This window comes from Rhinolophus ferrumequinum, chromosome 17 (assembly GCF_004115265.2).
Source record: "Rhinolophus ferrumequinum isolate MPI-CBG mRhiFer1 chromosome 17, mRhiFer1_v1.p, whole genome shotgun sequence".
Lineage (NCBI taxonomy): Eukaryota > Metazoa > Chordata > Mammalia > Chiroptera > Rhinolophidae > Rhinolophus > Rhinolophus ferrumequinum.
The window spans coordinates 14,937,946-14,954,254 of NC_046300.1; the positions used below are offsets into that span (position 1 = coordinate 14,937,946).

Below are 16,309 nucleotides of genomic sequence, written 5' to 3' on the forward strand. Positions count from 1 at the left end.
TATATTTTTTGTGCATGATTTTCTGTACCAGTTTTATTTAACAATTAAAAGATTTTAAAATGTTTATGATGAGTAATATAACAGAGATACAGAATGCTATCATCCAACCAACATAAACTAATAATCTCTATCCTTCTCAAGGTGGGACAGAAACAAATTATTAAAGCATGATTACAAATGATAAATATTTGCCTGAATTCTAATACTTCACTGTAAAAATTACCCCAAAATTACAATGAACAAAATTTTTATTTTATTTTACCAGAAAGAGTGTTGGTAAGGAAAAACAAAAAGAAGCCTGAAATACCTAATAGAAAGGACAGTTTAGCCTTGGAAGTTGCTACTGACTGTTCACGCAGGCAAAGGACATTCTATTGCTAAGTAAGACATTCTCATTTCATTAATTCCACCAACATATGTCTTAGGAAAACCACGTAAATGAAAACTGTTAAGAATTGACCCCTGGTCTTGTGGGCTGGGCTGGTTAGCTATTACTATAACTAATGAAGTGCATATGAAACTACCCCAGTACGTACAACAGTTCTGACAAATATGAGAAATGTAATGACTCTTCTCAAAGTACTAATCACTACAACTTACCTCTCTTAACTCTGCAATTCTCCGAAGTGCTTTATCCTGACTCTGACTTAATATACCCTTTAATTCAAAAGAAAAAAAAAAGCTGGTTTAAACAATTGCATGACATAGTAATACAGAGCAAGTCAAAAATAATTATTTTTACAACATTACAACTGTTTATCCAAAAATAACCTGAGGAAAGAGAACAGGACTGAAAATGTTAAACGTGACCATGTTTAAAATTTGTTAACAGTTAAATCATGATGTTACAGACCTGTTCTGCACCCTGGCTATGGTAGTGGTTATACAAATCACATGTTGAACCAAACAAAAATCAATTCTACTATATGTTAGTTTTAAAAATAAAATTTTTTGAAAGTTAACTCAAACTCCAAATGCAATTTATTTCATTGTAGTCTACTATGTGTGGAACAAGTCAATTACCAGGCTGTTCAAAAAGTTTTTGTGACTTAAAAACAAAAGTCTTTTTCTATTTAAAAAAAAAATGTCCAGGAGAAAACTGCACAGAGAACTACAGGTTACTAAGTTAGTAGTCATATATAAAAATCAAGAAGCTAAAAGAGTAATATTGAAAGATGATTCATCCTTTCCTGGGGAGCGGCAGTGATAGTACTTTTCACTAGTGAGGAAATGAAACCAGAAAAGTTAGTCTATGGAAACAAAGTAACTGTATATTCTTATACAATATAAATACAGATAGGCAAAGAATGGGGTAATCTGGAACTTCATTGGTCTGTGTGGACTAACAACAAAAAAAACCAGAGATACAGGTAAGCAAATATTATACTTATGACCCAGGGGAGCGTGACTTGGCTGTATTTGTGGGGCTTTGCAAGTGACTAAAACAAAAACCAAAGGCTTGTTTTCCCCCCAAAGCTATGAACACAGATTTTATTTTGTATCATATATAAATGTTTAAATGCAGAAGGATGTAATGCCGAGAACGATGAAAACTTGCAGTGCATTCTTTACAAGCACGCACACTGCAGTCTAACTGCCAAGAAGTGGAACCTGGCTCGCCTTCGTACCTCTTAGAAGCTGTGCCACAAAGAACAAGTCACTCCTCGTGTTTCCTCACAGGAGAGGTGTAGAGACTAAATACACAAAAATGCCTCGCACACAGTAGGAGCTGAATAAATGTTAGGTGGTATGAACAGCACTGGTAATTGTGTTGGCAGTACTTACAATTTTAATTTCATTGGATCTATTGAAAGGATGTTTGTTTAATAAAGAGGTTTCTAGGCATGAAAACATAGGCATGTATACATATGTAGAAAAAGAGCATAAATCATTGAATTTTATCTCCAACACCTTTTATATTTGGGACTATGCAATCATAATTCTCTGTTGCCACTTAGTGGTAGAAATACGCACACCCAGAAATAAAAATCCATAGACAATTCATAGAAACACAAGCAAGGTACCCACAGAATGTAGGAATAAGATGACCTTTGAGAATGAATTTATGGAATCTTAATAATACAATGGATTAAATCAGAACCCCCACTTCATTAGAACTCATGTTTAAGAAAATACTTTTTAAAAACCCTAAAAACTCTATTTGTAATAATCTAACTTTCATATTTGTTACAGACAATTAGAACACTGAATCAGCAATAAATAACTGGTATTACCATTCTGAGTTGATTATATTCCATACCAAAGCCAGAAAATTTAATGTTGCACTTAATGGAGATTAACGTTTATGAGATGAAATATTTTTAAATGTACATGGGGAAATTAATTTTACCAAAACTCATTTTACAAATAACTTTTAGTTAGTGTTTTAAATGGCACAAAATGCTAAATTGTTTTAAATAAGACTACTGTAAAAAAATAAGACTATATTATGAAAAATAAGACTACTGTAAAAAATAAGACTATATTTTATAAATAACACAGCAAAATGAGAGCACTATTTGAACTGGACTGGATAGTTTCCCTTAGCTCTGAAGTGTGATACCTGTGGATATTTTCTGACCATGAACAGATAACACCACAGGGCAGGGGTGGGTCACCCAGAAGAGCTTTCTAAGCAGCAGCCTCAGGAAATAGAAGAGAGGATGCTTGGGTTGGGATCCTGATACGAAACAGAGACATCTGCAGGTTTTTAAAAAATAGAAGGGAAAGCTTTGAAGGTTTTATGTCTCTTTACCCAAAACAAAGATGCAACCTGCAGACTGAAACACTAGGAAACATGCTTGAAAGAGGCAAACATGCCTTAAATCCAGGCCTTTTGAACACTGCAGGGATCCAAAACTCAAGGCAGCCCATCCCTACCAGAGGTAAAGTCTCTGGGATCTCTCATTCACTCCCTTTGTCAAATCCCCAATAATGGTAAAGTAGTTTAACACTATGATTACATGGAGAATTATTACAAGTGAGGATTAGAACTTTCTTACTATAAGGTCCTTTCTAATTTTAAAATTATATATGAATCAATATCACAGCGAACAAATCACTTACTTGGAGCTTTTTCTTTTCTCTCTGAAGTATCTGATAAGCTGTAACAAGCTAAAACGAAGAAAAAGTCACCAATAACATTAGTCACCCCTAAATAAATGCAATTAATTATTCTAAACTCCATTAAAACATTTTGTTATGAAAGTAAAAAAATAAATCAGCAGAATCCTTTTATAGACAATTCAATCTAATTAGGTGCATATACAGTCAAAATGAATAACATAGGAAATATATTTCTAAAAAATAAAAGGAGAACTTGATGCTATAAATAAAGATAGTAAATCTCTATCCGACTTTACCGCAGGCACATGCCTCTTTAAATTTCAGTACGTAATTCATAGGTGGGGATTAGAGCTCACTTGCCAAAGCAGGATGCTAGTCCAACTGTAGTCACAGACCAGGACCCTCAGCAGCGTCACCGCCTGGGAGCTTAACAAGCTCTCCAGGTGATCGTTTTGCTTGAGGTATAAGAGACCATGTAATTGATCTCCAAAAGTTCCTTCAGATTATAGGATCTGTGACTACGGCTGTGTAAAAATCTGAGGAAAAGAACCCATAACCAACAAATGAAAATTGGTAATTCAGGGTAAAAAAATGTTTAACCACTTAACCTAAAGAGGATATTGAAACATTCTCGCACAACTTGAAATTACGAATCAACAAATCTTTTAAAATCTGTAAATGACATAGCATTACTCATCTGAAGGTGAAGCGCACAGCTCCAGTGAATTACTTGGACCCTACTTTAGAAGTGCTAGTGGTTCTCTGCAGAGACAAACTGCAGGATTAGGAGGAAGCACTCCTCCATTCTGAGCCTTGCCATTTTCCTTGGAAGGCTGTGGCGTGCCCCTAAATGCCTCTACTGATGTCTTGAGAGAAGAGGCAGGCAGCAATGGAAGGTGAGTTGGCAGCAGAGGCTAAGAACACAAAAAACAAAATTCTGCCTGAGACCCCTTCCTACTACCTTAAGACCAGACAGGCGAAGGAAGGTGAAGACAAAGACCGTGGGCTCTTTCCATCCCTACTGTAATGAGCTGCATAACTCTACCTGGGGTACAACAGAATAACAGAAACAACCAAGAAGACCTAGAATCAAATCCAGGCTCTGTCAATTGCTACCTATGGGACCTTAAGCAAGTTACTTAGTCTCTGTGATTAAGTCTCTCTGAGTCTCTAATCCCTATTCTACAAAATAGAGCTAATGAGTGTCTACTTCACAGTGAGATGACGCAAAATAAAATGGCACTACGAGTATAAAATGCACAGTGTCTTGTACCTTAAATACTAATTATACTGTTGCTCCAATTTCAAGCTTAAAAGCCACGGGTAAGTTAGAGAAAATAACATAAATAATTACAATATATTTTATATATTTCATCTAGGACTTTTTTTGTGTTTTTTGGCTGCACGGTAAAACTACTTATTGTAGCTATAAGTGGAAGTAGAAGACATGGCTAACTGTGCATGCTAATCTTGAACTTCATTATTCATTAATTAAAATTAATTACAATGCTGATTTACAAACTCTTATGAGTTTGTAACACAAACAAGCAAAAATCAAGACCATTATTAACTTTGATAGAAATAAAAAATAAAAAAGTTTTAAAGAAAAAAGTGGCCTGATTCCACAAGTGCCTCATGAGATATATGGCCCTGTTTACATCTCTGGGTTCCAGCCAGGCAACAGATTTTAGCCTAATAATTCCTTCTTATTATGTCAGTACTTTATAGTTTTAACAATATATTTTATATATTTCATCTAGGACTTTTTTGTGTTTTTTGGCTGCACGGTAAAACTACTTATATTGTAGCTATAAGTGGAAATAGAAGACATGGCTAACTTTGCATGCTAATCTTGAACTTCATTATTCATTAATTAAAATTAATTACAATGCTGATTTACAAACTCTTATGACAATAAAACATTAGGCATTGTTAAAAGAAAACAACAACCAAAAACCATGGACAACTTGTTCCAAAAAGGTTTTCCTTAGGCAGAACTGTATTAACTACACAGGACGGGGAGGGCAATGAGTATAATCCAGCATGAAGGGTAGGAGCTGTGTTCCTGAAGGACCGAAAAGAGACAGGAGGTAGCACTACACTTCCTTCCTCTCTTAGACCAAACAGAGAGTATAATCCTCAAGGCAGGATTCATTTGAGGCCAAGTTGAAATGTAGGTACAATGAGAGTGACCGAAACGTGGCAGAAAATCATACTTCAAACGTTGGGGTCAGTAATAATGGGGATCTGGTGGGCAGAAGAGGTCATGTGGGAGCCGCAGCCCTTCAAATATGACAGGGCGGACATGTGAGAAGGAAAGATGGTGAGCTCTGCAGGGGTGTCCAAGCAGAGGGGCGCAGACTGTGAGAACCAGAAGGTTACACTCAACAACCTTCTACATTGTACTCTAATCTTGCCAAAGGGCTTCTGTATGACTGAACATCTTTAACGGGCTATCGCCACAGACTACCCACCATTAGTAACCAGCGTATCTAGGGAATCGACAGTGTAGCCACCCACAGGAGTGAAAACCACACAGTAATCTGAATTCGAGAACACGGGGAAGAAATTTTCCCTCTGGCCGAAAAGTCCTGCTCCTACCTCAGAACATTTTCCTTTGTAGCTATTCAACCTTCGTTCCATCCTCCGCAGCCACTGAATCAACTGTTCTTTGTTGAGGCTGTCTAAATTCCCTAGTGAGTCTTCGGCCTCGCTCTCCATATCAGAGGGTGGATCAGAGGTGGCAGCAGAAAAGTCCAGGTCCAGTCGATTCAGGGACTCTCGGGAAGACGTTCGGACCAAAGACTCTTTAGAAGAAGATCGGAACAGAGATTCCTTTATTGGACTTCGAAACAAAGACTCCATGGAAGGCACCCGGAGCTGGAGCTTTTGTGCAAAAGACTGCGTGTCACCAGACTGAAAGCAAAACCCAACAGAATGTGTGAGTTCAAATACACTGTTAGACTTCTGTTATTCCCCATCACCAGCAGTAATCTATTAAAAGCTCTAGCAAATTCAATTAATATTCCTGACATTCAACATAAGTTTCCTGAAAAACAAAAGACACTTGGTTATTTCTGAAAAAGTGCTGGACCTGTAGTCAGAGGACTGGGGTGTAGGTCCCAGGTCTGTCACCGAGCAGAGAGGCATGACCTTCACTAAGTCACCTCCTTTCAGTTTGCACATCTGTAAAAAAGAAGGAAGCCGTACTTTCCCAGCTGCCTTCACAGGTATGCTGTGAGGATTCGTCCTTGGCGGCAAGATCCTTGGAGGCAGGGACCGCCTGTGTCACCAGTACTACCCAGTGTCTAAAATGGGGGTAATACTGTGATGTGTGCAGTTGTGGCTAAAATCTAGTAGACCTCATCTGGAGGCGCTGACTCCTGATCACTTTTCTCAACAAAAGAGAATGGGGATAGGGGGACAGTAATGAGTAGCGAGCCCATTTTGTTCAACAAGAGAAGGCCAGGCAGAAGTAACTAGTGACATCCAACTCTGCTCTACTTACCATTCTGTCCACTGGGAATAGAAATAAGCATTAAAAAATCATGAAGGACAGTTGAAAAGTCTGAGCTAGAGTCCCTCTGCGCAGATCAGTAGGTCTGATGGTAGAAATAGTGATAAGCAAGAGCTATTCTCTTCATTAATTTGAATAATAACGTATCAATTTGAATAAAAACAATGAAAAGCAATATAACATAATTTAACACACTGTTCTGAGTGGCATTCTTTTGTTCAGGTGACAGCAGTCAGTATTTAACAGGTGTTGCCTAGAAAATCATTCTCAGTAGTGCAGCAAGGCGACCTACGAGTCCTAATGACGCCAGGACTGAAACGCTCAAGGGAGACTGAGGCTACATGTGGGCAAAGATTACAGGGAAACAAAAAGATTTCTCTAGTATACAGTTTGAAAATTAAACCAGGAATACTTTAGTCCTGGATTTGAGAGATTAATAATAGTATTGGGCAAGGTGGGAGTAAGTAAGAGGGGATAACATGCCCCACCCCTTCATAGGCAGAGACTTATCACAGGTTGTTTATAACAGTAGAAACTGGAAACAACCCAAAGGTTCGACACTGGAGGGAGGATACATTATATAAATTACAATACGCGGAAGGAGGTTCAAGATATACTATGAAATGGAGAAAAATTAGGTTAGAAAACAGTATGTATGTACATTGTGAACTCATTTTGATTTAAAGTAATTACAGACACTTTTTAATTTATATGTATGTTTACACAAATACCCTTAGAACCAGGTCATTAAGGACAAACACCAACAGTTAGCAGTGAATGGTTCTGAAAGGTAAGATGTTAGGTGATTATTATTTTTATATTTTCCTGTACTTTCTAGTTTTATTTTCCACAATGTGCAAGTTTTACCTTTATTTGGGGAGATGGAGAAGATATTAAGGGAAAGGAGGGTACCAAATGCTCAAAAACTTTAAGAACCAGCTACATTACCAGCTCCTTCTGACCCATGCAAAAAGTGCTTTTCAACTGGTATAATCTTGTAAATTACTCTAGAACAAACAACTGAAGCAAGTATGAATAACACTAGAAATGTTGTTATTAAAGGGTCAGTCAGAAGCTAATGAACAATATCAAAGACATGTATTTGCAGAAGCTGACAAACTTAACAACTGCCACATCTATGTTTGGGAGTACCATGTGTGAGTGTAGTGATTCAGCCTGCAGGCTGTCGAGTATAAGGTTGCCTAAGTTCAAATCCTGGCTCCACTACTATATTCTACATGACCTTGACCAAGTTACTTAACCTTACTAGACTGATTTCCCCTTCTGTAAAATGGGAATGATAAAAAAAATGATAATACCACACATTTCATATGGGTGTCACATGGACTGAATGAGTTTAATACTCATATATGCAAAGTGCTTACAATGTAGCAAATAATAAATGTTAATAATTATCCTTATTAGAGAAAGGAGTTAAAACAAAAGACAAACTTACCAGAAGAATGTCATACACAAGCTTATCTGGCAGACTCTCCTGATTATATGATGCAGTAGCTAAGAGCACAAGTTATGAAGCCAGACTTTTTGGACTCAAGTCTCAGTTCTACCATTTACTGGCAATGACCTTGGGGCAAGTTACTTAGCATCTGTTTCTTCATATTTAAAACAGAGATAACAATAGGACTCAACTCAGGGTGGTTGTGAGGAATAATAAATTAATACATGTGAACTACTTAGAACCACAGCTGGCTCAAGGTAAACAATAAATACTGGCTATCATCCGATATCCAATCTTCCCGTCTTCCTTTCCACCAGGTCTGTTTTGTTCAGGGTAACATTTACCCCCCCAAAATACAAACTAAAACCATAATGAGATACCACCGCACATCCACCAGAATGGTTAAAATTTAAACTGGAAAATACTGAGTATTTGTGAGGATGTGAAACAATCCACTCTGGAAAACTATTCGTTAGTATTTACTAAAACTAAACACACCAACACTCTCTGAACTAGCAATTTCACTACTAATACCCAATACAAATGTGTAAATATGTTCAACAAAAGATATAAACTAGAAAGTTTGTTGCAGTATTCAAAATAGTCCCAAACTTGAAACTATTGTTGATGCCTAACAATAACAGAATGGATAAACTGTAGTCTGTTCACCAATGGAATACTAGACAGCAATGAAAATGAATGATTTACAACCACATGCAAAAATATAAATTTGTTTACAGAGTATTGAGCAAAAGAGGGCAGACACAAAAGAGTACCCACTTTGATTCCATTTACATAAATTTCAAACCCACTTTGATTCCATTTATATAAATTTCAAAAAGAGGCAAAATTAACCTTTAGTGTTAGAAGTCAGGACAGCAGTTACCCTTGGGGGTAAGAGAAGGGTATTGGTAATTTGTTTCTTGTCTTTGGGTGCTGGTTGCAAAAGTGTATTTGGTTTGTGAAAACTCAGAAACTATATAATGAATATGTCATACTTTTCTGAATATATGTACTATATTGCGATATATTATATTTCAATTAAAGGGTTTCTTTGTTATCGTTTTTTAATTAGCTCTTCTCAGACTCTGTTTCAGCTAGGCATGGGCCAGGTGACGAAGCCTACAGGATGGAGCCTTCTAGGAGAGAGATTATTTTCCTGGTAAAAAGGAATATGCCTTTTATCCTTGCCTCCAGTTTTTCCTCCGGTCTAGAATGGTTGGTAAGGATGGGAAAGGTACGGGGAGTGATGGGACAAGAAGCTAAAGACAGAAGGATCCTTAATGACTTTATATGACTTTATCTGTTTATCTCCAAACCCAGCGTCATGTGAAAAATTAAACTCCCATGGGCACTAATTATTGTCAGGTTCTTAGTACCAAAAAAGTTCACAGATTTATAATTTATTTTTTTAAAAAAAACTCATGAGGGTTAGAGAGGAGAAATGTATACATAAAAATAAATGGGCACATAACAGATACTTTTAACTCGTGTTGCCCCCATTTACCTTGGTTTAAATCCCTCCTTTTTATTTCCCAGACACTGTTCTAATGCAGACCTTTACCCTCTCACAGTTGGACATGTGCAGCAGCCTTCTGTTCTCTTGCCTCAAATCTCTTACCTACACATCTGCTCCTGTCACACCATCAGGTTGCCAGAAGGAAGGAGGGTGGGGAGAGTAGTAAAAACAAGGGAAGGGGAATATAGTCAACAATATGTATGAAACTGTTGAACTGAACTGAACTTTTCTCAAGTCTGAGACCGGTTTAATGAGACATAGAACAATGTACCAACCCAACCTCTGGAACGTGCACCTTCCCGGGGGGTTTCAGAGGAGGGAACTGTGGGGGTTCAGAACGAGTCACCCCAAATGTGCCTCTGTGGTACGCAGACCGTTTTGAGCTATAGCAACTTTAGCCTCCGGCTCAAGATAAACTTCTGCCTTTCCCTTAACTACCTAAAAGAATTAGAATTAGGGGCCTTGCCCATAATAAGCGATCATCAGAGATAACCTCTTTTGACCTGTCCATAGGGCAGGACAAACTTCTATTTACGGAGCATCTGCTCTCCTTATCATCCTGCCAGGACCCTCTGAAGCCCCCAAGGCTCCTGACCTCATCCCTAGCTCTGCACGTCTTACATACCCCTGTTCCCTTTCCATCCCTGCTCCTCTCTGGCATGTGGGGTCTCTGACTCTCTCATGCATGTGGGGCTCCCATACATATGTATATATTAAATTTGGTTTTCTCTTGCTTAAAAAAAATAATATTGTGATACGTTTGCATGGACATATAATTACTAGACTTAGTGTGGTGATCACATTGTAAGGTGTATAATGTTTAATCACTATATTGTACACCTGAAACTAATATAATGTGGCAACTATACTTAAATTTAATTAAATAAATAAATAAATACTATTCCACCTTTTAAAAAAGAAAAAAAAGGTAAGGATTGAGGGATGGATAGAGGAATGTATAGATGGACAGATTTGTGATAAAGCAAATATAGTGAGGTATCAATGATAGAATCTAGGTGTGAGCATCCAGCTGTTCACTTTAAAGTTCTTCCAACTTTTCTATATGTTTGAAAATTTCCATAATAAACTGGAAAATAAAAATGCAGTATTCAAAAAAAGCAACAAAAAATTCAAAATTCAACTTTAATACTATAATTTGTTTTATATTAAAAAAAATCATGTTTTTTCAAAACAAGAATATTCCCCATAATTAAAACAATAATGCCATATGAGACAGCCATTTAAATCCCTGTGTTTTGCTCTACTAATTTAATAAATTCAGTTCTCATTTCATTTTAATAGCATATATATTAAAATGAGGTAATACATAGCAAAAAATTACAGCTGGGTAGAGTGACGTTTTGTGTCTATCTATAATAATCCCACAATACTATCAGTAACTAGCCATTCACTGGTCCTTGGGCAAATAATTTAAGACTTCATGCCTGATATGTCATCTGAACAATAAGAGAGTAATACTAGATCCTAGATTCCTCCTAAACTGATACAATACTAACACTATGATTCAGTAAAACTATTTTACCGCTTCTCAGATAAAGACAAATGCTCAAATATTACCTGTTTTGAAAAATGTATTTTTCTCTATCATGTGGTGGCATATACTAATTATTTTCAAATATCTGAGTTGTATTAGTCTGTTTGAAGTAAAAGGTCAATTCTGTACATTCTTTTGGAGATGAATGAGTCACTTTGATTGGCTGAATATTATGAACTGCATTAAGCAATTTAAAAATTAACTGTATTTAACAGAAATTTTTCTGAAACAGACACTTTTCTGCCTTCTTAAAGATAATGACTAATCCTTTTTAACGACGTCCCTGTCACAGTCATTATACGGTGTGCCAAAACTACTGATTTACACAGGATGTGCCGTCCAGTAGTAAGGGGGTCACAGGCAGCTATGCTTTATGAACTCCTAGGCTTGCTTTTTACCATCTCTTCTACCTTAGTGTCAACTCTGATTTCCTGCTGCTGTCACGACACTCAACCATAGTAAGTAAGCTAGCCCCTTCATGGATATACTTTGTCCCTCACTTGCTAACAACCAACTTCTCAGAAATCTGTTTAAAAACAGACTCTAAGCGAAGGCATTTCCTTGTCCTGAGAATTAAATGAGATCATATATATAATGCTTAACAATACCTGACAGAGTAAACATTCAGTAAACACTATCTTATTATCTTTTAGTAAAATATTTGTTGCTTTCTTTTTTTAAAAAAAAAAAAAGTTCAACGCCTTTAGTGAGCTTACTTCCTGAATATCACCCATGTTCATTATTCACCTTAATTAAACCTTAAATCTCTCCCAAAGTTCTTATAAAGATGGTTATCATTCATTCTAGTTTTTGCATTCAAAACTGTATTTAGTCTTTTTGAACTATTCTGTAAGAGAAGAAGATAAGCATTCTAAATAACATTCTTTAATAATATTCCTTAAAGGTCACTGGATCTGTCCAGTACCATTTAGATCTGTACTTCTCAGTATTTTATCCTTATCTCATGGCATGGACAGAAATGATGCATTTGCAGAAGACTTGGGATTAATTGGGGATGCTACTCAAGGCCAGAGTCAACAGGCCCAGGGACGTGGCCTGTGGCCAGAGCCTGACGGGCCTCCCGGAAAGAAATGAGGACCTCAGCCCATAGGTCACCTTTTCATGGAGTTTGGGAAGCTGTAACTTATATACTTGCTAGACAATGCTTTAGAATGTTTAGTCTACATAATTTAGTTCATAAATCACTTAGCTCATAAATTGTCTACATTCATGCTCCAGGTTCACAGAACTAGAAATGTTATTGCCCCACGTTAGAGACCACTGAGAACAGCCAGGTTAAGGACGATAATCATCAGTACAGCCAAAGGAAACAAAGGTTCATTTCAGACACTGCTATCATTATGGTATTTTTAAGGAATTTTTTTCTTTCTTTTTTGGAAGAAGTCAAAAGAATGTCACTTACCCCGATCTCCAAATACCTTTTAAAATCAAAGATAACCTAAATTCTCTAGCAGTAAAATACTCTGCATTAGTGCATTAAAGAGCAAACTTTAAAAGAAATCCCACTTCCTTCATAACCCCCTTCCAGATTATGTAACTCAATATGTCTTTCATTATGACTTCCTCTATTTTCTTTTACAATTATAAAGTCAGATTCCTCGTTTTCAAAAAGTTTTCCCTTCACTGCCGTTAACTTTTTAAATGAGTAATAATGGAATCTTATTTTACTGGTATATATACAAAAACTACTTCTCATTTAAAAGTTTTTCCAAGAAACCATCAACAAACCTGGATGTACCATATATACTGTATCAAATGTTTGGACATCACTGTTTCAATGTAAAGTCAAATGCTACTAGTATAGACTGACCAACACTCTGAAATGACTTGCTCTTTTTTTAAAATAAAATTAATAACAGACCTGAGGAGTTGTTGGTTCACTTCCATTAACACTGTCGGCGGATTTCGTGGCTTGGACAGATGCATTCTAAGAAAGAGAAAGAAACATTTGTGAAGAAAAGGAAAAAAAAAAACAACTAAAGTTTTAAAACTGTTACGAACAAAGGCCAAGTACCAAGACCTATTAGATACATTTATCTGTTATACAAAATTAGTAATTGTTCATTTATTAGGATGTTTTCATGCAAGGCGAAACTAGTATGGTAAGTAATTTTAGAAAATTCATTTTGCTGTAATATATGTAACTAAATAGCAAAGATTAGTATGTAGCAAAACTTATTTCAAGCTAATCCCATACCTCTCCCAGTTGTAATGTCCCCAGTCTTCCCCCATGACAAAAATTAACATCAGGAATTCAATTAGCATTCAAATAGAAAACTAGCCAGAAAAAAAAGGAGTGTCAACTGTTCCCTATAATAAAATATTCAAATTAAAGCTATTTGGGCTAAGCTCTGAAAAATATCTTGGTAACAAGAAATAGAAATGCTTCATTTACTTGAAGCCAACAGTATAAATGACATTGTTATGACAACTTTCAGAAAAACTTATAATTGAAAATACCTTCTTCCACATGTGAAAGTTTTTTGTTTTGTTCTGTTGGTATGACAAATACTCCATGTTAAGCAACATTCTACTGATTGCATCATACTGGCATAGATTCTGTGATAATGGATGAGATCATTTGAAATTCAAAATTCTACAATGCATTCATAATACACTAAGTGTCTAAAATTAGGGCTATAGAAATAGCTCATGATAAAATAACTTCCATATTTTAAATAAAAGCATTTGACCAAATACTAGCCACTATGTTTCAGTAACTTGGTCTTTAAATAGTACATTTCCCCTACAACTCTATAGCTGACCAAGAAAAAGTCAAATATCTGACCTTACTTAGTCTAAAATATAAGTGGAAAAGGCACTCAGCTTTGCAAAAGTATTCTCAAATTCTTCAACTCTCATTAGGTGTTGGATACTAAGAAATTATTAAATTTTAGGTATGGTACATATATTGTAGTTACATATTTTTAGTCTTTATCTTTTAGAAATATATACCAAAATATTTAGATGAAATAGAATTTCTGAAATTTGCTTCAAATAATCCAACGGGAATTGGGATGGGGGCGTAGGTGCATGTATGGGGCGGGGGCTAGTGGTACGGTATGTATGGCTAGAGAAGTGTGGAAGGATGGTAATAAGATGGCCATTAGGTATTAATTGTTGTTGCTCAGTAATGGATACTGGAGGAGGGGAAAGAATTCTTATACCACCATTACTACTATTTCCACTTCCGCAATGTGTTTGAATTTTTTCCTAATAAACATTTAAATACCTTCTTCTAATATAAAAATTATCAAATTTTATCAGTCCAAGACATTTCCTTAAAATTACATAGGGGAGGAAGGTTGGGGAAATATAAGAATTAACTTTTATCTTTCTATTCTCTGCCTTTTCAAAGAATTAGAAGTTGTATACATGCTATATATTTGTGTAACACAATAAGTAATGCTTTCCAGCCCTAAAAATATACTGCACACTATAAAATAAAAAAACATACTTTATAGAGATCAATGTCTCTCAGCTAGTCAGCATACTGAAAACTAATGGTTAAATGATGGAGAAAGGAAATGAATGGGCTCCATAAAATGTTTAGCTTCGGAGGAAGAATGGCAAGAGACTCTATTCTATTTTAAGTAATTACTTGACACATGATTGTAGACTATTCTACAATTGTTTGAAATATCACCCTATCAAATACAGCATAACATTTAAAAACTCTCCCTCCTTGCATGTATGTTTCAACTTATATATTACACCATATATCTAAATAAATGCAGGACAGTTAAGGGAAGTATTGGTCTGTGTTACACTGTAAATTTAAATCAGGAATCTCCAGAAGCAAAATCAGAGATTTCTGTCACTACCTGTAATGCCTGCTCCGTTTCTGTCCAGCACTCCTGCTCATCCTTCAACTTTCAAATGCCCCTTCTTTTGTGAAGCTTCATATGACTTGCCTAAAGGGCTAACACATTCCCTATGCCTGTGTTTTCTTCTGTGAAACTTTTAATTCCTTTATATTGTAAGTGCATGTTGATAATCTTTGTCTCTATATTAACTTATAAACTCCCAGAGAACAGAAACCTTGCATTTTCATCTTGGTCCCCAGAACCTAACATTCTGATGACTGGTAGTAAAGACTCAGTAAATGCTTGCTAACTTCTTACGCAGTTACTTCCTTCAATGTAAGGAGACTTCTGAAGACCTTCTCCCAGACAGAAGCCTAAGGAACAAGCTCAATACATATCAAAACTCAACAGTCACCAATACTCTCGTGGTGGCAATTCTTAGATAACAGGAAAACTCTTCTAAAGTGCATTTAATTTAAAAGCACGCACAGGTTCCCTGCCAGATTTGTCTTCAGTTATGTTTTGCTCAGTCTTTTAATAACTATTTATTGATTGCTGAGCACTGAGACTACAGCAATTTTTAGAATTTGGGGTAAAGAGATGCATTTTTCAAAAGAACTGAATTAAGAAAAAGTCGTAGTTGGTGAACTCCTAATGTAATGATTTAGGCCCATACTAAATTTTTATTCTACTATAGGTTATACCATGGCTTCCCTTTGTTACACAGGGAAAACATGTTTTTATGTGAACAAAACTAAATTTAAATATTATAATAAAGACTTTTAGTCTACTTAAATTACTTTTAAATAGCTCAGAAACTTCTGATTCTAAAATTATTATCATTTTTCACAATAGGATAGGACTTGATATAAATTACTTTTATGTACTTACAGGCCTAGGAGAAGCTCTTTTTTTTAAGCCTCTATTACTACTACATGAAGTGTAAAGCAATATCGTTTATGTTTTTTATTAAGTTTGTAAGTTGTCTTTAACTGGGATTCCTGTCTCCCTCTCAAACCAGTTTTGAAAATAGTGAGGTATTACTTGTAGCCAGAGCCAAGGAGAGACCGCTTTCCCCGAGATCCAAGCCAAGACATCACTAGAACTCTGGGCTGCTTTGTTTTCTAACGCCAAGTTTAGAATGTAATTTAGGATTGCTACTGGCCATATAACAGGCCAAGTTTTACTGGCTGCATGGATTAAGTCCACAAATGTTCTAATTTCATCACCAGCTACTTAGTAAGTTAAATCAATTCTCATTGTTTAAAAATATCTCAATTCCAATTCAGTGTCCAATCTAACACCAAAAGTTATCCTTACCAGGCAAACATCTCTAAGTTTTAATTTGCTAAATTAAATCCTTAGA

At 35.9% G+C, this 16,309-nt stretch overlaps 1 protein-coding gene across 8 annotated transcripts in view; it reads right to left on the reverse strand.

The window, feature by feature from the left end:
* GOLGA4 (golgin A4) overlaps nt 1-16,309 on the reverse strand; it is a 98,898-nt gene that overhangs the window by 64,177 nt on the left and 18,412 nt on the right. For all 8 annotated transcript variants that reach the window (XM_033133217.1, XM_033133218.1, XM_033133213.1 and 5 more), the window contains 4 exons: nt 12,999-13,064; nt 5,668-5,982; nt 3,067-3,114; nt 601-657 (listed from right to left, as the gene is read on the reverse strand). In XM_033133217.1, the coding sequence (XP_032989108.1) occupies nt 601-657; nt 3,067-3,114; nt 5,668-5,982; nt 12,999-13,064 (486 nt within the window). The remainder of the gene's footprint in view (nt 1-600; nt 658-3,066; nt 3,115-5,667; nt 5,983-12,998; nt 13,065-16,309) is intronic.